We start from the raw sequence: 27,131 nt of genomic DNA on the forward strand, positions 1-27,131 counted from the left end.
TGGCACATGTGTATGTTAGTGTTGTACTCCATAACATCTCCATTATCTCAAGCTTTGTAGTTGATTCTTTGTTTGCAGAAAAGTAGATTGAAAAAGACGGATCGAACGAGCTTATAACAACTTTGCTTGATGCTACAAGGCACTTGAAAAGAATTGCTCTACTTAAAAAAGTCTTCTCCTAATTTCTTTTGAGAGTTCCCTTTCAAATAGCTCTCAGTGTTTCTTTTTAGTTCTTGCCTTGTGTGATAGTAACGCATAGAATAGTATAGTTTAGTCTTTACACCCAATAATAATGTTGAACTCCTCTACTTTGAGCAATAATAATAGTACAACTACTTGTACTACTAGTCCCATTCTTTATGTGGACAATATATTGAGCTACCTTATTGATGATTCAAACCCGAATTCCAAGCAAGATGATCATTATTCATCTAATCATTACTCTACATCTTACTATCACTTGCCTTCTCCTTTGATTTACAATGAAATCAACGATTTTGTTATCAACCATGACCTTGAATTCATCCAACAATCCTTCTTAGCTAACAATAGCTCTATTTTGACCGACGATTCCTCCATCTTGGAAGTTGATCATAGCAAGGTAGTGGATGATTCATCAAACAAGGGTGATGAGGTCAATGGAATAGTAGAAGATAATGAAATGAATAACCACACCATAAGCTCTAATAAGAATGCTATTAGTCACGGCGGTTTGATGAAGAGGAAGAGAACTTCCAATAAGGATAGGCATAGCAAGATTAGGACGGCTCATGGTTTAAGAGATAGGAGAATGAGACTCTCCCTTCAAGTTGCTCGCCCTTTCTTCAAGTTGCAAGACATGTTAGGCTTTGATAAGGCTAGTAGAACCGTCGAGTGGTTGTTGATACAATCTAAGTCATCCATCGAAGAGCTCGTTCAAAGCAAGCATGGAAGCCCAAGTGGTGTGACTACTAAGTGCACCACCATATCCTCAACCTCGGATGATTGTGAAGTGGATTCGACAATAGTCGAAGAGGAAAGAATAGGGTGTTCTAAGGAGAAGAGAGGGTTGTCATCATGTGCTAGAAAAGATGAAGTTATTAAGAAGAGAAAGAAAACAACAAAAGAGGAAAGAAGAGTTGCAAGAGAAAGGGCAAAGAAAAGAACATTAGAGAGAAAGAAAAGTAGAGAACAAGTTAATTACACTAATACAAGTATCATTAAGGAAGGAAACAATGATTATTTTGAAGTTACAGGTGATAATCTTACAGGAAATTGGAGTCCTTTAACAACAACTTTAAACTATCAGCCAAGTTTTGAAGTTTGTCATCAAAGTGGTAAATTTCCATAATACCTAATCATATACTATAATTATAGTACATCATTTCTATATGATAAACTTATTTATAGCATAAAAATTGTTACACGTATATTTTGATATAGACATATCTATAAATGTATTCGTCTAGATTGTACCATTAATTTTATTGTTAACTGATGATCATCATTATTGCAGCTCCAAGCTACACGATTTCGACACAACGGAACATGGTGGAAGGCCCACAGCAGTAACGAACACAATGGTTGCATGTCGTCCTAGCTAGCTAGCTAAAATGGTGTACGTTTTTATCTCTTCCAATTACCATTGTTGTCCCCTCGAATTTGAATTCGCCAAGGTTTATAGTACAGGGATAATTCACTTCCTTTCATGAGGGGTATGTACTATGTGATGTACGCATAGTATGAAAACCCTTTTTTTTTTTTTTTTTTTTTTTTTTCTGTCAAGAGTTCTTAATTTGATTTACTTAAGTTATTATTGTGTTTAGAATTAATGGTCTCTAATGTTACTTTATTTACTTGGTAATCACTAATAGCTCAAATCAAATGTATTGTATTATGGATTTATAAATGTTTCAAGTTGTAAATAGTAGTAACAAATAAATGTAATTGAAGAGCTATCCTTTCAGTTTGAGCTTGTTTCTAAATAACTTGGTAAAATTCTAAGTTGAAATGTAAAAATAGTTTAAAAATTCATGTGCTGTCAAACTGTCAATAGCTAGGGTGTTTTTAAAAATCCAATTACTTCCTCCATTTCTTATAATTAGCTCTATGTTATAACTATTAATTGTCAATTGTACCATTATCTTGATTATAAATTTTATTACGCCAGAACATGCTTAAAATATAAGGAGATAAATTAAAGAGATGATTTATTAATTACTATACATAATTACGTATTGAAATTGAATATTACACCCGTCGTTCCAAATTGAGTGTTGCAATTTGACTTTAGATTGCGCAAGGAATGTATATTTATTCATTAACATTTTTACTTAGGTATTAATACAAATATAGACTTTTCAAATGCTAAATTTTAAGTTAAAAGCATCTTAATCAAGATCACTGCACGTTCAATAATGTTTATTAGCTTAGTATACTCATTAGATATAAGGTCAAAGGTTTACAAAACTTGAATTTAAAAAGTCAAATATTGCAGTTACTTTGACACAAATAGAGTACATTATAAAGTTTGAAACGACAAGGATAATACTCCGTAGGTCACAACTTTAAAAAGTGACGCATAATAGCAATCCCTATCTCCTTTTAAAATGTGAGCAACAAATGTGATAAGCAAAGGATCAACACAACCCACTAATTATTCTTCTCATTCCAAGCAAGCATAATTTTGAGAAAAATATAAGGGCATGTTCACTTTCGCTTAATTTCAGTTCAGTTTAGTTTAGCTCCAATCAATTTAGTTTATTTCATTTCACTTCAACTCATAATTTCCTTCTCTCATAAAATATTCATTTCACCTCAGTTTACTTCAACTAAGCTGTAATCAATTCAGTTCAACTCACTTCAGTAAATGTGAACATGCTCGTATATAAGAAGATTATACCAATGAGACCAATAACTGAGGTTCATAACAAATGAACTTCACATAAAATAATTATTGCATCTTGCACTTTAGAAAGTGATGATACATCCACAACAACAAATGAATGAAGAATCATCATTTGCACTGCCAATAAGTTTCCCATTTGATCAAAGTTCATCAACCAATTTCCTAGTTTATGTTCATGTTGAAACTTAATTGCGAGAACAGCACATTGTTCTGTTCAGTGCACTACATAAAATCAAATGCAAAATATATATATATATATATATATATATATATATATATATATATATATATATATATATATATATAATTGCTATCAAATTAAAGGGGAAAGTATATAACAATATCAACATGAAATTGTTAGTGATTCTTATATACTATAGTAAGAGAATGACTAAATAAAGAAGATTTAGATTTTCGAAACAGATGTATTTAAGGGTCATCATATATACATGATTGATAGAATGATAGGACAAACATTTCCTTGAAGATCGATCCTTAGAAATGCTGAAAGGGTTGAGAGATTTTGGAACGGGAATTTAAGTTTTTTTAAGTTGAAAGCTAGATCAATAAGTTTTGTATAAGGAACTAATTTTATTGAAAGACAGTTATACGAAGTATGTAATGAGTTTGATTGTATTTTATTAATGTGTATTTTATAATGGATATACATGTTATTAAGGCTAATAGGATTAATCTAATACATTATTACGGAGTAACTTTTATAACATATAAGGGTAACTTTAACCCGTCTTATAATAAGTTAATGAAAGTCCGCCTTATTAAAGAATTTGTGAAATTAGATAACTTTCTAGATGAGCCATGCTAGTTTTTGAAATTAATTGTAAAAAAATATGGAATTCACAAGAGAAATAATAATAATAAATAAATAATGTTGTCCTCAAAAAATAAATAAATAATGAAGTTTCTAAGCAAATTAATGATTCTCATAAAACAAAAAAGAAAAAAAAATGAAGACAGTTTAGCTAGGAGGAAAAAGTCGTCCCTTGAAAAAACTCCACTTTAGTATAGGTAAATAATTGTGCAACATATATTTATTTAGTTATACTATCCCCTCTGTCCTATAGTATAACTTTCGTTTTTATTTTTATGGTCAAACTTTGACCAATAAACAACTCTCATTGCTATATATTTATTTTTTAAAAAAATGGTGACGTGAGATGTGAGATATTATTAGACTCATCAACAATTTTATACAACCTCCATTTTACCGAGTGTAACACAGTTACTGTACCTACGCAAATTAACCTAGGAAAGTAAAATTAGGGACCATACATTAGGGTATTTTGGTATTAAAGAGGAGAGAGATGGAGAATGAGAGGTTTATTAAACATAACCGAGGCCCAGAAAGGGAGACTTTGGATGATAAAAAATGAATAAAAAGCTGTCATAAAAGGAATAATATAAAGTAAAAGTGAGTAGAACTTAAAAAACGAATATAAATGGAAAGTGAGTAAGAGTTAAGGAAAACGTAGAAAATAATTGAACAAACCAAGTTCGCCCACACGAGAGTGTACCGTAAAATCAAATTTTTATAATTTTTGTTATTAGATAATTTATAATATTAATGGTAAAAGGTACGTCTAAAGAAAAGTGCAAATACAAATTACCGAAAAGTACATTATATACAGCTCGTTTTGTGTGTGGCTGGCCACACCGTGTGACCACTTATAAAAGAATAAAGTAACCCCTATAACATGGACCAAGTAATTCCTGTAACACTGGCCGAGTAACTCCTATAACATTGACGAAGTAACCCCTTAACACTAACCAAGTAACCCCTATTACACTAACGATGCAACCCATATATTGGATGGTCATACTGTATGGCCATCCACATACAAAACTTTGTGCAATACCTATCTTTGATGCAAAATCATGCTGGTTGGCTTCTATATATAGGGAATATGGAAATGTTAGGTCAAAATGGATCAAGACAAGCTTGTATGTACATACTGTGTAGGCATAGGAAGACTTGTACAGCTTTGTTCTAGTAGCTCTTACCTATAATTGGAGTCGGAGTGCATGCCCATGTGGCCTATGCAAAATGAAAGATATGAAGGATAAAAAAAAATTAGGTTTGAAAAAAAAAAGGGGATACACATTTTAAATATTCGGTCGCATACTCAATTACTCACAGATTTAATTTGTGAGTAAATTTGACCTCTAATAAATAGGTTTGGGTATTTGAAAGGTTGAATGACGGATGGATTGGGTGTTTAGCAGTTCCTAGGTTTTTTTTTTGACAAAAGAGCTATCAAATAAATAAATAAAAGCAATATCAACCTAATAGAGCTAAAAGAAGCAAAAACCAACCTAACACGAACTACTACCAAAACTACCTTGTGTAAAGATGCTAAGACAACACACCTAAACCTAACATCATAGAGCGCCTGACAATGACCAAAGGAGGAAATACGAAGAGAACCAAAGTACCAGAAAAGATTCACAGCACCCCAAATACTACAGAGCCTAGCCAACCAAGAAAATTGTACCACATTCTCAATGTTGACCGAGAAATGCCGAATTAACCATAACATTCGAGATGGACATAAAACACAGAATAACCTTAATGCAGAAAATCGGAAGTGGCACTGGCATCGAAAAATGAGTGCACCCTATTGCTGAAGAAAAAACCCTTGATACCATTCCACTCCTAGGGATCGAAAATCAAAGTCGCATCCTAGGAGTCTGGGAACAAACCCAAAAGAGTCGTATACTTGAACGACTACTCTATCATGATAAACCATGCATTCCAATGCAGGTTCTCTTCCTGCAACTCTACCCACAAAGAGTGCAAGATAATGGAGGACTTTGCTTACCCCAAACACTAAAGATGGGGAGCCTCCTTCAAGATTTTGATTTACAGCGATGACTGACTTTGTCATCACCAAAACAAACAACAAAGGGATGATTGCAATTGTATGAATGCCTATATCATCCCACAACCAAGCAACAAGGACTGCAAACAAACCGCTTCTCTCAACACCACTCTTTCCCTGCAATCTCCAAATGCAAGGGAACTCTTCCAACTGCATATGAAACTTAACCCCCTGGAAAACCAAACAAGAAAAAACATCCATACTCCCGGAGAAGGAAACCCCATCACCTGATTGAGAACTCCCCTTCACCCGATTAACTTTAACTACCAGGGGAACAAAGATACACCCCGAAAAGGCAACCACACGAACCACCAACCCAATTAACAAGGGATTTCCTAACCTTACAACCCCTAAAACCGACCAACAAGGCTCCAAGAACAACGACCACACTTCATTAACCTCCATAACCAGAACAACCCTATGAACCTCTAACTCATCACCACGCAGAGAAAGAGAATTATTAAAAATCAACAACCAAAACATCAAAATAAACAAGGACATCATAGATGAACTAAGACAAATAAATAACAACAAACTATTCACAACTAACCAAAGCAAAGAAAACAAACACACGGACATCAGGAAGAACGAAGCTAATACCATCAGGAAAAATAAACAAACTTGCAAGAGAACAGAGGAAAAGACAACGAATCAAACCTCACCAGCACCAACCCAACCCACACCGAGAGCAATCGTCAACGGCACCTCAAAGAACCCCTTCACTGAACCTAACCTTGGGTACACGAGGAAACTCTAACCTTAACTTCACCTTTACCGTCGGGAATTAATTAACGAAATTCCTTTCGATGACGACGTTAAGACTAGCCTTTTGTTCTTGATTTGTTGAAGCAAGCCGCCAAGAACTTGACGATGAACCCAAATAATGGAGGACCGAAGAGGAACCCCTGTTCTGCACCAACAGACCCAAAAAAACTAAAATTAAATAGCAAAAAATGAAAGCTACGAAAGGGTGGGGCTCGCCGGCGACGGCTAGGCAAAACCCGCCAGTCGCCGGCGAGCAGAAGCTACGAAAAAGGGGGACGGTGGAGGATAGAGATGGGGGTTAGAGAGAGAAAGAGTCGAAAGATTTGTATTGGATTATTTTTAGAAAACCCCATTCATACTACTTGGTAGTTGGTAGTATTGCAGTTCCTAGGTTGATTCTTGGAATTGGTATAGACGTATAGTATGATCATCGGAAATTACACATGAACAAGGAGAAGATACATTTTTAGGTGTTTGAATTTGTCACAGTTTTCCTATTGAAACCAAAGCCTCTTTATTGCTTTTTCCTAAATCCAATTATCCCAATTCTTATGGAGATCCTATTAAACTCAAATTAAAGAACTTTTTACTCCCTCCGTTATAGATTATGTGAAACGAGTAGACATTTTCCTTCTCTGTTTTATGTCAAATCGCTGCAGATAACCTGTAACGGAGGTAGTATTAAAAACATTTTAAAAGGATAGTTAAATTTGGCACTTGTAAACATGTTAAACATCTATGACCAATAAACATGTAAAACATACTCTATAAGGTCATTTCCAAGAGATTATAGATCGAAGAATAAGGCCAATGTTAAACTCCTTTATTGCTCTCACCCAAATTAGATTCCTCTGGGGGTAGGGAAACCGATGTGAACTATGTTGTTGATTCAAAATCTCTTGTGCACACGTATGGACGTGCGGGCCTGTTCTCATAGACTGAACTCAGTTGAACTGAAAGAAGTCGTGTACTGTATAATTGTTTGCCATCTAAAATGATATAAAAAGTATTGTATGATCATGAGTCATTATTAATAAGTTACACTCATTATCTCTTACATAATTATTTTTAGGTAATAATATACTGTCAAAGTAATTAGGGCTCAAAGCTTAAGCCTCATTCATTGATTGATCATCCAATTTATAGAGTACATAGTTTCCTAAAGTCTATCAAACAATATCACAATATCTTCAAGATATATATCTTGAGCCTATAAACTAGGAAACTAAGCATATATGAATAATCACAAAGATATGATAAAATTATCCTAATAATATTCCTAACATATACGTAGCCCTTAGAGTTATGCATAAGCATTAAATATATTTCTTAAAATGGAATTAACTTGAAAATTCAATTCATGACAAAATCACGCGCAGATTGGTATAATAAATATTAATCTATCTAGAGATGTCAATTCGGGTATTTAAGTCGGGTTTGGGTCGGGTTAAATCAGGTTTCGGGTTAAATCAGGACCAGGTTATGTCGGGTCAATCTAGCTTCAAATCAGGTTCAGACTCAGGTCGGGTCAATTTCAGTTCAAGTTATAACGGGTCGTTCACCTTTTCAGATATAGGTCGAGTTCAATTCGAGTTAAAATCAGATCGGGTTTAATTTCAGGTTCAGGTTGTGTTGAGTAGGGTTTGGATGGGTTAATAAGATGGTACATTTGGGTTCGGGTTAGTGTTGAGTCGAGTTTTGGTTCAAGTTCAAGTTCAATTCTAATAAATATCGATATGGTAAACTTGAACTATATAATTACGCATTCTATAATTTGATCAAACATCATCAAGATTTTACTAAACCTATATACGAGTAATAGAGAACAAAAGGTATACAAGCTGAACAAAAGATTTTATTAAATCGAATTGAGGGTTTACAGAATTATACCAGTATATAAGCTGAATAAAAGATATATAAAAGTTTATTAAACTTTCCATGACTCGGGTACAAGTTTTAATTAGGTTGGGTACCAGTTCAGGTTCATATTGTTTTCAGGTCGGATTAAATCGGTTGACGGTTACTATCAGGTCGGGTGCAGGTTCGGGTTCAGGTCATAAAGTATTGGATCAAATCGGTTTTTGGTTAAGGTCAGGTCAGGTTCGGGTCGAGTTACAAGTCACTAGTTTCTCCCTGTTCGAGTACAGGTTGGGTTTAGATCATTGCCGGTTCAGGTCGGGTTCTCGGGTCGGGTTAGTTTTTGACATCAACCTGTTCGAGTACAGGTTGGGTTTAGATCATTGCCGGTTCAGGTCGGGTTCTCGGGTCAGGTTAGTTTTAGCTTTTTATACATATCCCTTACCCCCTCCTACACTACCTCCTTTGAATTTTCCTTACTACCCTTACCCCTTTAAGAAATTAGAAATTAAAGACTATTTTAGTTTAACATCACCCTTCAAACCCCTAAATATTGATGGTTTCTATGCCTTTTTCTAGAAGCTAATATATTATTAGGGCAAGGAACACATCTATGACTTCTGCTAAAATCTTCCAAACCAAATCGATTTTATAAGCTACCAAGAGACAATGCCATATTTCCACAAACATAAAGGTTGACACTTATATACTTCGTACAGAGTATATGTTAAACAGCTTAGACAGTTAGACCCATCAACATGTGCAACATACCGTATAAGATATTTTCCAAGATTAGTTTAATTCTCATATAAAGAGGCCTCGACCTTTTAAACTCCACTAAGGCCCTGTCGGGTAATTAACAGATAGTTGATTGATATAGCTGGTTGTATTATGTGGTTTGAGTCAAACCATGCACATAATACAACCGCTGGTTATATTTAGAGCTGTCAATTCGGGTAAACGGGTTGGGTTTGAGTCGGGTTAATGTGAGTCGGGTCATCTCGGGTCGGGTCAATACGGGTTAATGTCATAACATATGCGGGTCGGGTTCGGGTTGGGTCATGCTTGAGTCGGGTCACGTCGGATCATACATCTTATCGGGTTTGGGTCTGGTTTAGGTCAGATTAGTAAAAGGTCGGGTTACATTCGGGTCGGGTGAAAAAAGGTCGGGTTAAATTCGGGTCTTTACGGGTTTCAACGAGTTAGGGTCGTTCTCGAATTTGAGTCAGGTTCAGTTCAAGTCAATTATTTACGGGTTATAATTAGGTCGGGTCATTCTCGGGTTCAAGTTGGATTCGGTTCAAGTCAATAATTTGCGGGTTATAATCAAGTCGGGTCATTTCCAAGTCGGGTCATTCTCGGGTTCGAGTCGGATTCGGTTCAAGTCAATAATTTGCGGAAAACATGTTTCGTCCCTGAAATTCATACCTAATAACATGTTGTGAAACTAACCTCTTAAAATTCAAAGTGAAACATTAAAGGAATAGAGTTCGGATTCAATTTCCGTTCCAATACCAACATGCGATAACGACCTATACATATTGATTCAATAACAAGTCGGGTTGAATTTGGGTCGGGTCAATAACAAGTCGGGTTGATTCGGGTCGGGTTTGTAACATGCCGGGTTGAAATTCGAGTCGGGTTTGTAGCCGGTCGGGTTAAATTTGGGTCGGGTTAGGAACATATCGGGTTGAATTCGGGTCGGGTTAGAAACAAGTCGGGTTGAATTCGAGTTTTGACAGGTTAAAATGGGTTTGGGTAAATTTCAGCTCAGGTCGGGTTCGGTTCAGGTCAATAATTTACGGGTTACATTCGGGTCGGGTCGTCTCTAGGTCGATTAATGTTCGGGTTTGGGTCTCAAATACTCGGGTCAACTCGGGTCTAGGGTTGGTTTTAGGTCGGGTTAGGTCGGGTTCGGGTCACCATTTTTTTCGGGTTCATACGGGTCGGTTAATAGGTCGAGTTAGGGTCGGTATTTCGGATCGGGTCAGCTTTTGACAGCTCTAGTTGTATTAGCTCGTTTGAGTAACTGAATAGTTATAAATAGCTTTTTTTTTTTTTTTTTAAACTATTTGGTCAATATCTGTATATTATTAATTGTTTCAATATATGTAACAACCAAAAAGCTATATATATTCAATATTTTAATTTAAATTTAAAAAGCTTCTATTTTGAGTTTTCAAAAAGAGTTTTTTGATTCTAAAAGCTCTTTCAATAAGCTATTTACCAAACACTCAAATTAGATTTTTCACAAACCTTTCAATTAATAGGTAAACAAACTTACAACGCTCTGGAAAACTCTTTACCAAACAAGGCAAATCAGATTCTTCCATGGGGAGGGGAATTGTCGCGTATAATTAGTGTAATATAGAGTATAGACCATGTGAACATGGCTAAAGAAGTAGTTCACTGTCCATTTATTTGCCATCTAACTAAAGCGGCAGAAATTAAAGTATATTGTATATATGGTCCTAAACCATTATTGATTCCCCCCTTAGTCTTTCTTTGCCAAAATTATCTTAAATGTGCTACTATACATAATTATTTTATCGACTTTCACTTCTTTCCAAGAAAAAAAAATCTATAATTGACCATTAATTGTGATTGATCTCATCTCAACACAAATAATCAACAATGGTAATGGTGAGAACTGAGAAGTGTAGAAAGTTGTTTACATCATTATTCATTACTATCACCATTGTCCATGGTTGATGACATTTGATAATTAAATGTCATGTCATACAAATCAAAGCGAGATTTAAGGGATAGAGTGGAGAGAGGAAAAACTAAAGCCACAAGAATCAACCCAAAATAAATAGTTAGGTCACTAGGAATATGAATTTACAAAAAATATTCTTTTTTTTTTTTTTAATTTATTTATTATCTATTTTTTAATATAAAAAAAAAAAAAAATACTGAGAGAATGATAATATCATATCAAGAGTTCATGTCTTGTCATACGGAACTCCTTAAAGGCAAAATAACTAAATGAAGTCTCAATTAACAATTACAAGGTAACCGATTAAAACTTTTGATTAAATCACAATTTTTAATTTTAATATTTATATAAACAACTCGTTTAATTAACATTTTCTTATTGATTAGCTAGCTTCTGAGAGTAGGACAGAAATAATAATGAACGAGGTTATCGTGGTAGGCTGAGCTCTAAGCATAGCCTGAAATCATGACCAAAGTAAAAGGATACAGGACAAAACGCCATCACTTACTCAATTACCCTTTCTTTTCCGTGTTAAGGTAATCAGGTAAGTGATGACGTTTTATCCCATATTAAGGTTCTTAGGTCAATGAACAACTTAATTTTTAGGTAAAATGACATAGCTTAATAGAGTTGTTCCTTTCTCTAATTCTAGGTTTAGGGCATACATAGTTAGTTACCCAAAGGCCATTTTCAGTTTCTCCCTGGACCAAATCTACAACTGTTTTTCTTTCCTTTTCGACACGGTCCTTTGCATCTCTTCCAGACAGTTCAACTGATAGTAATATGCTGTTTGATTCAATTCTTAAGTTTCAATTTTATTCCTCTACCATATATGTGAAAATTTGATTTATTTTATTTTTTATAAATTTTTAAATGTGAACAGTGTTAGTGTGTTACAGTAGGTATGTAATATTATTAGTATTAATGCCAATAATTATATCAACTACTTACCAAGATGAGAGTGAGAGTCCTGAAATTTTATCAAGCCAAGCTATCTGATATGATGCTGCAGATTACATCTGCAAAGAGAGAGAAGAAAAGATTATTTAGTGTAGATTTTAATTTTAACCTTAATTTTTGTAAAAAAAAAAATAATAATATATTTGTATAAAAAGAAAAGGAGAAAAAAAATAATACTTGTAGAACAGCAAAGCTAAAGCCTAATGGTATAGATTGTGCTGAAAAGAAACAGCTATATTTTGACAGTTTGTACCATATTTGACTTCATATAATCATATCGTTTCTTCTAGAGTTCTAGTCTTTAAAGGGACCAAGTTTTATTTTATGCTAGTATTTGGTATGTTTCTATAATATAAGTACTATATTTGGAGTACCTAAATTCATATTGAAAATAGATATGTTGGTGTATCTAGCTCTATATACATAATGATTCCAAAGTATTTTCTTGAAAAGGCTTTTATGCTCATTTATAGATTTTTTGAGATAAGGAGAAACTAATTACATTCCGATGTATGAAAGATTGAAAGTTATATTATAGGAATCTTCGCCAATAAGAAAATGTGAAAAAAGCATCATATCAAATAATTTTTTTTAAAAAAAATCAAAAAAATCCTCATCTAGCCCTCTTTCCGTCCAATAATTTCTTTCTATCTAAGTCGTACACTACAACTCTACGAAGTTGTCCCAGCTCCCAAATATAGGTATATTAGTATCTACATTTAGTAAGTTAATAGTAATTTGATAACTACTTTTAAACCTCTAAAAATGGAAATATTGAAAAGTTAAAACAAAAGGAATGGTGTACATAATTATAATTGTTGTTTTTGAGCTTCTATTGATTTGCTCTCATATAATCTTTTTTTTTTTTTATGCAAACTCTCATATAATATATTGACCTAAATTTAGGGCATGTTTACATTTACTTAATTTCAGTTCAGTTCAGTTCAGCTTCAATCAGTTCAATCCAGTTCAATTCAGTTCAGCTCCAATCAGTTCAGTTCAGTGCAGCTCCTAATTTCCCTCTCTCATAAAATATTTAGTTCAGTTCAGTTCAGCTCCAATCAGTTCAATTCAGTTCAGTTCAATAAATGTGAACAGACCCTTAAAGATTGATTACTTATTTTTGTTTGAATCAAATCACATTATACCAAACTCGAAAGATTCGAGCCACTAGATCAAGTAAACTAGCTAGACCAAATTAATCATATCAAGTCTTAATATTCTTACTTTATTAATGGTAACCAAAACAAAGCCAAAGTCAAGATATGCTTAACAAGTATAGTAAATATGCTCAGATGTGTCATCTTTCCATAAGCAATAGTTGATACAACATGAAGTACATACATGTATCTAGTCATCTTTTGAGGGAGTTAAAATTGGGGGTTAATGATTTCTAATATGATTTTTGAAACTTTCTATACTTGGTAAAACTTGTATTTAAGGTCACAATTGAAGGCCTTGTATGTATCACAAACATTTGCTGAGTGATATGTAACATCTTGGATAACTATTGCTAAACTCGAGAGGAGTTATTAGATTTCACTAGCATCTCCAATGTGGTATCTTGAATTTGTCAAAGATCTCCAATGGTTTTGGCAAAGTAGATTAGTTAACTGGCTAGCAAAGTATACTAATTATTGTGGCCGGATTAGGCCTTGCACAAGATTGGCCTGATGTGGCAAGAGCCCATTGAAAACCTGACACAACATGAGAGGCACGATTGTTGATCATGGGTCATGCATGGACCTTTTTTTTTTTTTTTTTTTTTTTTTTTAAATTTATTGCTAGAGAAACGAGTATATAAGCCTAATTAATGAGAAGATCTAGTGAATCAATTTTTTTAATTGAATGTGCATAAATATTTTTTTTCACCTTTTTTTTTAATTACTCAAACATGGCGTGCATATTATTTGAACATGATGTGCATACATTATTTTTCCAAAAAAATGAGGAAAATCAACATATGCACATTCAATTTTTTTATTTTTTTTTTTTAAATATGCATATTTTAATGGGAAAATAAAAATAAAAAATGTTATTCATTAATAAATCTCATCCTTCTTATTTAAAAATCTTCTCATCGGATCTGAACACTATATAGATGAATTACAATAGAGTATGGTTGAATTTTAGTAGAGTAGGAAAGCACGAAGAAATCTTATCACAAGAGACCAGGGTACCAATAGAATCATTACAAAAGAAAGTGAGAAATAATATTTATCAAGCAGTGGACAAGCATTATTAATGACAACTATCTGTAAAAGAAAATTCTAAAAAGAGTATAACAAGAATGAGTTGGATGCCTATTTTTTTTATCTAAATTTCAATGGAGGAATGAGGATCACTCATAGTACGTAATTCTTATGAGGGTCCAGATATTTTGCAAAAATGTGTACGGAATACTAATCATATATCCAATTCTTTATTAATTAAGATCACCCAATCAATATGAAAAAATAATAAAAATAATAATAATAATAATAAGAAAAGAAAAAAAAAAGAGTATATATTTACTAATTATTGGTTTGTGAAATACCCCAAAATTGTTAATTTGAGTTTATTTTTTGTTAAGTTCAATATAAATAATTTCAGTTCAATAAAGATAATTTCAATTTTGTAAAAATCAGCAACTTTAAAGAAGTATATTATAGGAGGAAAAAACTGACTAATACATTTGGTCACCTAACTAAGTGCATCATATTAATTTATTCCTATTCCTTTAAAATATATATATATATATATATATATATATATTCAATGTTTTAGATAATTCACAAGTTCTACCATCGGAGTAGTGTGGTTGAAACTTGACATAATGAATCTATATAATGTTCATAATTTCAAACATTGATTCTAATTGCTTTTGAGTTTTGTAAGTACATGTGAATGACATGGTTAACAAAAAAACTAATGCAGACACAAAATCAAAAGGGTAAAAAAAAATGTAAAGAGGATTTTAACAACACAACCTTTAGTATTGGAATTTCAATTAAAGGATTTCAAACTCAAGAGTCAAGACAACGCGTCATATGACAATACAACACTATAAAAACCTACCACTAGATTCGGCTAAGACAACACATAACATGACAATACACCACTATAAAAACTTGGCATTAACCACGGCCTACACCCGGGGCGTGCTCTAGGTTTAAATGAATATCTTCCCTACTTTAATTTAGCACCAAAAAAAAAATTAAAAAAATCTAGGTTAAACATATTTGTGGTTGGTTTGCCATTTTAAAAAAAATAAAAATTTGAAGTAGTGAAGTGTGGAGAAGTCGTTTTCATTATCTTTTAGGAAATGCAGATATTATTGAGACAGCATAATTACGAATTGAACAAGTGTTAGTACCTCAATTAGTGTCCTTGCCCTAGTTCTTCTGTGCACTGAACCTATCCACAAACCCATTTGCGTAACCATGCCTTCTTTCATCTTTCTTTTCTTTTTTTTTTTTTTTTAATTTTTTTTTCATAAATGCTTTATTTCTAAATTGGACCACTCTTTTATTATCGTCATATACTACGTATATTTTTATCATCTTCCTTGTTATTTCTAGATCTGAATGTGACTGCCCCTGAAGGTTATTACGATCATCCAATCACGATCGATCGAGGACCACAACAATGTAAGGATGGGTGATTAGTTTGACATTCAAGGACATAGTTTTGTAGTCATTTACTGCATTAGTCTATTCTCAATTTGTACTACTTCAAGTTTTAAAGTGTTCTTCATTTTTCTTTATTCATCACCTGTCTTTTTATCTCTTTCTTTAACAGTCATCCATTTAATTAATTAATTAATCAAAGAAAGGTTTTCTGGATACTTTTATTAACCTATGTTAGAATTAAATTTGCTATATGTATTTACAAATTAACCATAAATTAAGTCTCATTATAATCTTTCACGTACTTCTCATAATCAGGAAAAAAAAAAGTGTTAATTTGTGAAAAACTAGATTTTAATTTAAGTACAAATTTTTTATTAAGATATTATTAGTAGTGTAATTGATAAAAATAACATGTCCGTACAAAAGGAAGACTTGTTTCAAATGCATGTAAGATAGATGCTCTGATAGCTTTCTTATCATGCTTCAAGTATGTAAAGCTGCTATTGTCGTTGGATTTTCAGGTTTTCAACTACAAAACTGTCTTTCAGTAAAGTTACCTTATCTACCTTCCACACACACCTAATAAGACAAATCATTAACTATTTTGTTAATTAATCTTTCTTAGTTAATAATTGATAGAGTATATTAACCGATCCTAAACTTCAATCAGCAACTTAAATTTTTAGTTGAGTTGATCCTTTAACATGGTATCAAGAGCCAGAGTGATGCAAAAGTCACGAGTTTAATTCTCATCCACCCCTATTTCAAAATGGAATATTAAACGCTGGGTACGGTGGGGCCCATTGCTATATCCACATTTCAAATTCAATGGGCTCTCATGTAAGGATTCGTGATAAAGTAAGTTTAAACTTTTGGTTGAATTGGTCCTTTAACAATAATATCTTCTTAATGCTGCAAGTTTACAACCTAAAATTTCGTAATACTGCAAGTTTGCAACCTAAAGTTAATAACTTTGGGTAAGGTTGCTATATTCTTGAGCTTGAGCTACTATTTGACCACTTCAAAATAGAACTGCTATGGACGGGTGCAGTGGCCAAATGGGCAAGGAGAAATGTTGTTAACTATGTTAAAAGTAATTAGCATAGGTAGATACTTGTATCAGCTAGCTAGCTTGTTTGGTTAAATTTTTAGGGTGGTGGCTAAAACGTATGATCAAATTTTGTTTACAACATATGACCTTTACGGTGTGTTTGGATTGAAGGAAATGGAGGGAAAGGAAGGGAAGAGAAATGGAGAGATAAAGTATCTTTTATTTGGATAGCAAATGAGGAATGGATGGAAATGGAGGGGAGAGAAATAGAATGATTAAATTATAGGAAATTGATCCCTCCAACAATGGAGAGATTTAGAAGGAAAACTCACCATTCTTCCCTCCCCTTCCTTTCCCTCCCCTCCTCTTCTCCTCCCTCCCCTTCTTTTCCATCCCCTTTCTTTATCCAAACAAACTGTTTTGGCTCTCTAGAAAGATGCTAAAAAAATCAATGGTTCATCACTAAATTAACTTATTTGAGTTCGCACCATATTAATTATCATTATCTATTTTGCTAAGTGGTATAAGGTTGATCAGATTGATTTAAGTTGTACATAGATTGTGGTTTAAACAAAAATAAATAAATAAATAAATAGAAATAAATAAAATTGTACATAGATTGTGATTAAAAATAAATAAAAATTCATTGTATGTATGACGATTGCTTAGTTAGCTTCTACTTATTTTTTCACAAGTTATTTTTTTTTTCTTTTCACTTAGCAAAACTTAAATGTGAACTTATTTAAATTAAATTAATTAAATTGAAATCTAACGAACAAACTGTAGGATTAATTAAATAGAAATAACCCAACCCTCATTGAGCACCCCCCCCCCCCCCTCCCTCTCTTAACTAGTTGTTCAAATAATAGGAGGCTTAGCAGTATATATATATATATATATATATATATATATATATATATATATATATATATATATATATATATATATATAGTTAGTCTTCTCATAATTGAGATCCCTTAATTAGGTGATTAAAACTACGTTTATACTAGTAAAATAAGTCGTCAAGACACAACTTTAAACAACATACTATGACGCGTTGCACATTATTAGTTAGCAGTAACGATTATGATCTGATGTAAATATTTGGATAAAAATTGTTGAGACAATACGAATCCAACAAGATCTCACGTGTTCATCTAAACAAGTGCTATGGGCTATATTACTCAATGTTATACTCTGGGCATGTTCACATTTACTGAAGTGAGCTGAACTGAACTAAAATGAATATTTTATGAGAGAAGGAAATTAGGAGCTGAATTGAACTGAACTGATTGGAGCTGAACTGAACTTTAGGGCATGTTCTCATTGACTGAACTCAACTGAACTGAACTGAACTTATTAGAGCTGAGCTGAACTGAATATTTTATAAGAGAAAGAAATTAGGAGTTAAACTGAACTAAACTAAACTGAACTTATTAGAGCTGAATTGAACTGAACTGAACTGAAAATAATCGTATGAGAACAGGCCCTAAACTGAAATTAAGCTGAAGTGAACAAGCCCTCATTTGATAAAAAGAATGGGTAACATTAGGTGTTCAATTACTGCTGGAAAACAAAGGCGGCAGCAAGGTTTTATTGATCAATGTCGTACGTACTAGTACTCTAGTAGTATGCATGGTTAGACAAATTTGTTTGTTTTATTGATCAATGTCGTAGTACAAATTAGCATGGTTCAACCAATAATTACTTGGTCTTAGTTTGTTACTAAGCACAAATTAACTTGTTTGAGGTTGTCATTAATAGATAGAATTATTTAAGTAATAATCGGTTGAACCATGCTTATATTCTTAGGTTGTCATTAATAGATTGATTATTTAAGTAATAATTGGTTGAACCATGCTTATGTTTTTTACTTTTATATATGATAAATTTTGAAATTTAGTACATGCATGTCAAAAGGCAGTTTTTAACTAAAATCTACATGCAATTTGTTAATTAACAACCATTAATACTTAAGTTTTCATAATTGGAGTAAACTTGCTTGTATTAGCTTTATGCAGTGTTTAACATGATGAAGACTCGAGAGAGGTTAATAAAATTAAGGGCTCATGGCCGGTAATGGTGATACTTGCCTTCGATGTGACTCTAGTAGAGCTGATCATGGACGGGGTTGGATTTTAGGCTAAAAAGCCGGTTGTATAGAACTTTCAGGCCTGGTATAAGGTCTAGCTAATTGGGTCAGGTTGGTTAAATTATGGTTGTGTTAATATAGAATAGCTCTACACAACTTCGCCTCGACTTAGCTTGCTTGATCACTGACTTGTTACTGGTTCTTGGTTCACCAGGCAAACAGGTTGGAATGAAGAAGAGGTACAAAGAATCTAATTACCTAGGCAGATTAAACTGGGATCCTAGTTCTACTTTAAAAACACATTGGTATGAACAATTTCAGAACTAGATTTGATGATCTGAAACTAAGAATAGAAAATTTCAAGATGTAATAGGGTTGTGTTATTTCATTAATAATTAATTTTATTTTTAATTTATAAAACTAATTACGAGTAATTATTATACGAGTAAGTATTTGGATATGTGCAACGCAAGGGACTGTAGGGCTGTAGTCCGAAGTCGGTTGGATCAAAATTATAGACCGAAAACTTTCATTTTGGTTAGGTCAAATTTTTCACCAGTTTGAACTTGCTTCGCGAGTTTTCTCAAGAAAAAATTGTTTTTTTTTTTATTATTATTATTTTTTTAACTTAGTTAGTATTAATTTATGGAAAATGTTATACATAGTTCTAAGGGTTACATATAAACATTAAATACACTTTAAAAAATTGTTTAAATTTAGGAAATCATGACAAAAACACACTAAGGGTCTGTTCTCATAGACTGAACTGAACTGAACTTATTAGAGCTGAACTGAACTGAAACAAATATTTTATAAGAGAAGAAAATTAGAAGCTGAAACTGAACTGAAATGAACTAAACTTATTAGACCTGAACTGAATCGAATGAGAACAGACCCTAATTTTATACTATTTTCAAAAGTGTATTTAAGGCTTATATGTAGCCATAAGGGTTATGTATAGCATTACCCTTATTTTATAATTTGCAATTTTTATATCACAATCACACTATAAAAGTTGTTACAAAAAATTACCACAATTTGAATCCCTCCATTTGTATTAATTGCATGACTGGTTCAATTTTCACGGTATTAACTGCATGAAGGTAAAGGAAGTGGGAAAAAAGGCCTAACAAAAACTATCAAAGGGAGTAAGGGCAATTGATTCCCTTACATACCCTTTCATAAATACCCCAACCAAACGGCCCCTAAGTATATATGACAGCCCATGATCCAACCCAATTACGATTCGATTTTCCATGTCAAATACCCAATTCAATATTCTACAAAAAATTACTCGACTAAAATGAATCATGTCAACTCAAATACTTTTGATTTTCTGAATATCCCTAATCAAGTAATCATTGATTTAGACCAAATTTTTAAAGTCTAAATTGGATCTAATCGAAAACCTAAAGTTAGGGTTTTTTAAGGACCGAAACTAGACTAGAATTTTTCAGTATGACCCAATTCAGTCCAACTTTGAATTTGAACTTAGAATTTGCACATCCGTCCACAACATCATTACATTATTGTGCTTGGTCTTTAGCTACTATGAAGTCTTGCGGAGTACATACATACTTGAATAACGCAAGATATTGATTTTAAGGCCACTATGACTATGTTCAACTTGATTTTTAATATCTAATTTGTTCTAGTCTGATTTTAATATTTGACCAAACTTTACCTTATTTGTACACTAATTAACAAGATAAATAATTATTTAATAAAATATCACCATCGAATTCTATCTAATCTAACTGTTAGATTTCGGTACGACCCTTGTAAACCTCTATATATATGAATCATTGGTAATATGTGACAAATATTATCGTAAATATAATATCTATCACTAACCATTTATTATGATATAAACAAATATTATTAAATTAAATAAGTTGAATTGAACATAGAATATATAATTACCTCAAATAAAATTTGTTGAAAATAACTACTCTGTGTATAAGTTATGAATTTAAATCCAACTTATTTGGCTTGCTCTTTTGGTACTATAAGCCTAACGGATTAAAGTATAATTTGTAATTTGAGAAGTTCAAAAATAAAAATGAATAAATAAATAAAAACCAAAAAGTATGAAGGATGTGGAGTTGGCTTGATGGTAGCACTCTCATCTCGTAACCTCGAGGTTACGGGATCGATCCTTGCCCCCAGCATATGCTGGAATTTCCCCCGCCCCCATTGTACCCGCCCTTCTGGCTCGAATCAAAAAAAAAAAAATCAAAAAAAAAACCAAAAAGTATGAAAAGCACAAGTAGGAAAACTCACACTATGAAAGTGGGCTTACTAATTTAATTGGGCTAGGCTTTATTTTTATGAAAGATAATTGGGCTAGGCTTTAAGTCCAAACATTAACAGGACAATACAGTATACAATAAATAAACACAACAGATTTACTCACAATTGTAGTCTTGTTTATGTTGTTACTCTTGTTCTTGTACTACTCTTGCAGATCAGCAGAGCCCACCAATTTACCATGGTCTCAAAAATAAGGACCCTGCGGCCTACCAATGGCATCATCACTAAGAAATATTGTACAAAATTCATAAACAAATACTCGGAAAAAAGTTGAAATATTAGCGAAAAACCACTAATCCTATTTTAATTGCAATACTTTACTTTTCACTTTTTGTGAAAATATAAATTGAGATGAATCTAGTTAGATGTTGTGAACATATTAAGACTCCCCCATTTATTTTATTTATGATGATATTGTTAAGTTAGCTTCATATTTTAATTCTTGTTCTTTCTCCCATATTAAACGAGCAGGCAATACTCTAGCTCATAATGTAGCGAGATAGGAAACTAGAGGTTGTAATGAGTTTGTATCCCTCGGTCCTTTTCCCCAATGCTTGACATCCTTGGCGGAAATTTGATCTTATTTAGTGAAATTTGCAGCTTGTTTCCAGAAAAAAAAAAAAAAAAAAAAAAAAAAAAAAAAAAAAAAATTGTTGTGAACATATTAATTATAAGTAAAAAAAAATAAATGTACACGTAAGTTAAAAAAAATGTACCATAAGTTAAAAAAAAAACATAAAATTAGATATTATGAACATATTAATCAAGTAGTGTAAGAATGTGAATAGTATAAATTGTAAAGTGTTGCAACTAAAAGTAAAAGGAGGAAGTATATGGGGGTTGGATCGCACCCATCATCTTAAGAGGAAGAGAGAGGTTCACTTCAATAGATCAAATAAAATTTCATCCTAAAATTATAAGGAGATAGAAGAAGTAGAATCTTATCACTAAAGAGTGATTAACTTTTGGTTCCTTCCTTCATTGATACAAGACACTCACATTAGAATTAGGGTATATTCTCATTGACTGAACTCACCTGAACTGAACTCATCTGAACTGAACTAAAATGAATATTTTATAAGAGAAGGAAATTAGGAGCTAAACTGAACTGAACTGAAAATAAATGTATGAGAACAGGCCCTTAGACATGTGTGATTTTTCATTTGATTAATAGTAATCTCCCCAACACATAATTACAAAATGCTTTTTGAGTTACAAATTTTTTACTAGTATAAAGAATTTGTTGATATTAAATAATGCTTGTTATCTGCTACAGTAACTTAGTTTAATTAATATCTATAAGCTGAGATGATACGGACATATGGTGACTATACTTCCAAGAAAATGGTCTTTTCAATCTAATCTACAATTTAGTTGGCATTGGCCAATGTTCATTTATTTTCAATCACACAAAATGAGGCCTTCCTCAAATAAAATTAGTCTACAATGTTCTTTCAACCAGTACAGTCACTTTTCCTTTTTTTTTTTTTTCTTTATGGATTCCCTTTCACTCTTTGTTATGGTTTCTTCTCTAATTTCTTGTTTTTTTAAATAATTTAATCCCTTTCTAAATCTTTGGCCAAGTTTTGTTTTTTTTCTTCATACTACCCCCATTTTATAACAGTGTTGATTGTGAAATTTACATTATTAAAAAACTCTTCTTTGACTATTATTTGTGATTTATATGTATGGAAAAATATAGTTATGTAATCTATTATCTTGTTAAATTTGTCGTCATATGTATTTTGATATATCAACAAAATCATAATTGTACAAATACAAAATTATAGCCATTCATCATGCTCAAGGTTTATACGAAAAATGTTAACATCATCATTAAATGAAAGTAGTCTAAAATTGAATACCGTTCAAATTAACAAAATATTTAAACTTAATAGTACCAACTAAAGAACAAACAGTTATATTTCTGATTTTATAATTTATTGTATACGGATTTTTTAAGTATCATTTCCCTAATTTTGTTTCAGTGATTGTAAACCCAAACTTAAATTCTTTCAAGATACTCCCTCCGTTTCAGAATGATGTTCCTGTTTCGAAAATCGATGCAAGTTTTTACTCATCTTTGACTAAAAATATCTTTTATTTCACAAATTCACACTAGCAAAAGTTATAAAAGTTAAATATTAATAATCAAGTCACCAATATGAATCAAAACTCAATCCCACATGAATGTATTTGTTCTTATAAATTAAGAGAAATTTAGAAGATTCTCTTTTTTTTTTTATTTATTTATTTATTTATTTATTTTTTTTTTTTGTTTTTTCTGTGTGTTCGAGGAGTTAGCGCATTTTCGTTGGGGTTACTTATTCAAGGGTTACTCAGTCGATCAATGGTTACTTATTATGGGGTTACTCAATCGGTTAGCGTGTTTTCGCCGAGATTACTTATTCAGGGGTTACTTATTTAAGGGTTACTCATTTGGTCAAGGGTTACTTATTCTGGGGTTACTCAATCGGTTAGCGCGTTTTCTGTATTAGAGAACCCCTAATCGACCGAGTGACCCTTGAATAAGTGACCCCAAAATAAGTAATGTCTGAATAAGTGGCTCTGACTACACAGTGTAATCAGCCATATATAAAAATTTGTGTATTTTTTTAGTTAGTATATTTGAAATGAAAAGAGGGAACAACCGAACGAGAAGTGCATGTATTTGGAATTCGCCCTTTGCATGCCTCCCGTTTGAACTTCTTAGGCTTGTTCGATTCCATATCAGTATATCACTATTTTTTTTTTTTTTAATATTTATACTTCGTATTTGAAAGTCATATGATAATCCCTCCGTCCCATAATACTTGACACAATTAGTATTTTCGTTCGATTCATATAACTCAACACGTTACTAAATATGGAATGGGATAACTAATAAAAAATTCTTTGCTATAATCTCTTTGGGACCACAAACCCTAAAACCTAATTAAATCCTACATTCCCTCTCTCCTTACTACCCCCACCTTCCCTACTTTTTTTTTTTTTTTTTTTTTTTTTTTTTTTTTTTTGCAATATATAAAAATGCAAAAAAAAAAAAAAAAAAAAAAAAAAAAAAAAATCATTATACTCCTTCTGTTTTTTATACGTAGTATAAGCTAGAGTCAAACTTGCACATTACAACTTTGATCATCAATATTTGTAATGAGAAATTAGTAAAAATTATGAAAAAAAATAATTTATAAAAGTAGACATTATGACAAATCCAACAACATATTACATGATCATATTTATATATTATATATTGCTATAAAAAATTAAGTCAATGATGACATATGAATAGTGGAAAATCTCAAGTCTAGCTTATAAAAAAAACAAAGAGACTAATAAAACAAATATTTTAAATGGATGCACCTTTAATTTTTTTTAAACTATGTGTCCACCTCAACCCTACGTCCCATGTATTATGGGACAGAGGGAGTACAATGTTATAGAAAAGAAGAATCAATTACAATTATTAAAAACAACATGAATCCATGATTTTGAAAATTAACAACAATAAATGCAAACACTTTTTTCAAGCTTTCAATATTTGTTTTTAGTACTCTCTCAGTTTCATAATGTTAGTCACACATAATATTTTAGGCGTTTTCAAAAAATCTACCCATATTGAATATGTTCCATTTCTAGCTTAATTTTTTTTAGAATTAATTGGTTTTATGACATGGCTCTAAGTAAGGCTCTAACTTAGATTATGCATTATCTTTTTATTTTTTCCTAAAGAAAAAAAATGAATAAAAAATTTAGATAAGGTAAACTAATTATGAATTATTTTGTACTTTAATGTTAGATTTCAAATATTCTTCTTTTCTTATTTTATGTAATTGATTTCAAATGTGACTACTCCCTCCGTGTTTTAATAATAGTTACACTTACCAAATCCGGCCGTATTTTAATAAGTGTTACACTTCTTTTTTTTGGCAAAAAGATACCTTTAAATATTATATTTCTCTCCTCTCATAGACCCACTCAAACCCACTATTATTATTTTTTATTATATACATCCTCTCACATTCATAGCTTTCAAATAGACTATTAACCCCACTATCTTTCTTTTACAATTTTTTAATACTCCAATAACCCTACTTACCTCTTACGGAGTATTATATTTAAGTCAATTAAATTGCGTAAAACTATGTGTCGGTTAAATTGTAACACTTTTTTTTTTTTACAAAAAAACTGTAATACTTAAAACACGAAGGGAGTAACATTATTAAAAAGAGGGAGTATAAAAAAACAAAAAATAAAAACAAACAAAACTAGCCTTCAGATACGCAAAATCTAGCTAGTAGTATGTCACATGCTACGAGGCACAACAACAGTTTAACTACAATAGATTTGGAACATCGATCATTGCTCTTAGCAATTCATTTGACTCATCATTAACCCTAATCATGGCATTACACGTCCAACAAAGTACGGTTAATCCCCCTCGAGTTGTGTAATTATGGTATTTCTAAATTGTAATTATGTGAGTTGTGAAACAATTGGGTTTCGAAAAGTAGTGTTTTGCGTTACTTTTTAGAATTAAGGTTGTTTTGTTTGCTTACTAAACGTTGGCAAGTGCTTACTTTATAAACCTAGCTCTATATAAACATAATACCCAAAGAATAATTGGGAATTTAATCTTAATTCTATTGATTCAAAGAATAATTAATAAGGGTTTAGCAAATATTATAACTAAAAATGTGTGGAATTTGTTTTCTAATGATTTTGCTCGATCTCCTTTTCAACTAAAACTTTAACAAGGAATTGATGGAGTCGAAACATGTACCAATTCAATGCTAATAATAATAACTTAATCAAAAAATACATAAAGTCTTTCCAATCTCTTAATTAATTTCTAAAATCAAGCAAGGATGGGAAGTAGCCGAGTGTTATTAAGCTTAAAATTTTACAAAATAGTTACAGATAAATTAAATTATGCAGCTTGAAATTAAAAGTTTAGAAATATCCTTTCAATAATTTCAATAAATTGATAAGTAGCCATGAATTATTGAAATATACTATCATTAAATAATCCCAAATCTTGAATATCATTTGCTTCTTAAAAAACTAACATTGACAAATAAATTTGTACGTACTTTATGCTTGCAAAAAAAAAATTGGAATTATTGGTAAAAGAGAGTGAAATAGTGTACCTTCATCAAAGTAACTCATAATTGGTAGAAAGCTTCCTAAAACGTACGAACCAAATACAAAGCTAGTGAAGACTCTTTCTCTCTCTAAATTTTGTGTAGAGTTATGCATTTGTTTAATTGGTGCATTTGAGAATAATATAACTTATATTTATATACAAAGGAACATTTTTGTAATGTCAAAGGCTACTAGATTGCTATATTCCATATAATTACTTAATGTCCCTCCAAACTTAAGAGTTTTCATGTGGCAAATGTATGTCCACTAGCTACTACATGGAGATAATTAGAAAAAATGTGGCTCCAATTGTTATTCTCCTCTTTTTTTTTTTTTTTTTTTTTTTCAACTACTATTTTAAATTGAACAATCATTTTCAACTCTTGGAATTGAATGAATTGAAAGGAGGAAGGCTATGTTCTCATCAGATTATTTTCAGTTTAATTCTAAGTTCAATTCAGGTCTAATAAATTCAATTCAGTTCACCTTTGTTCAGTCAATGAGAACATGCCCGAAGTATGAGTTTAAAATATTAATTTTGTCAAAATATATTACATCAAATTATATATACAATGAGTGATACAACTAAAACCGAGTTTAAAATACAAGTCATACAATCAATTGTATCAAATTTGTTGTCATACTAGTCGTACATATTAGAGCTTTAAATAAATTTACTGAGTTTAAAATGTGACAAAGTATATTCAAGAATTGTATTCTGTAATTCACATTCATCAAATCGGCCTTGTACAATATATATATGTAGGTATACTTGGAGGGCAAGGCCAAGTATCCTAAGATAACTCACAAAATATTCTAGGATATATTTTCACA

At 31.8% G+C, this 27,131-nt stretch overlaps 1 protein-coding gene and 1 long non-coding RNA gene across 2 annotated transcripts; one reads left to right on the forward strand and one right to left on the reverse strand.

The window, feature by feature from the left end:
* Nucleotides 1-292: 292 nt before the first annotated feature.
* LOC145575619 (uncharacterized) lies at nucleotides 293-1,761 on the forward strand. The gene is made up of 2 exons (XM_081633460.1): nucleotides 293-1,316; nucleotides 1,496-1,761. The coding sequence occupies exons 1-2, from the start codon at nucleotides 293-295 to the stop codon at nucleotides 1,549-1,551; spliced, it is 1,080 nt and encodes a 359-aa protein (XP_081489586.1). The 3' UTR covers nucleotides 1,552-1,761.
* Nucleotides 1,762-12,079: 10,318 nt separating this feature from the next.
* Nucleotides 12,080-26,519, reverse strand: LOC145587618 (uncharacterized). The gene is made up of 3 exons (XR_014101327.1): nucleotides 26,303-26,519; nucleotides 21,259-21,361; nucleotides 12,080-12,147 (listed from the first exon to the last, which is right to left on the reverse strand). It is a non-coding gene; the product is annotated as an uncharacterized LOC145587618 (long non-coding RNA).
* Nucleotides 26,520-27,131: the final 612 nt, after the last annotated feature.

This window comes from Chenopodium album, chromosome 2 (genome assembly GCF_948465745.1).
Source record: "Chenopodium album chromosome 2, dcCheAlbu1.1, whole genome shotgun sequence".
NCBI classification, from domain to species: domain Eukaryota; kingdom Viridiplantae; phylum Streptophyta; class Magnoliopsida; order Caryophyllales; family Amaranthaceae; genus Chenopodium; species Chenopodium album.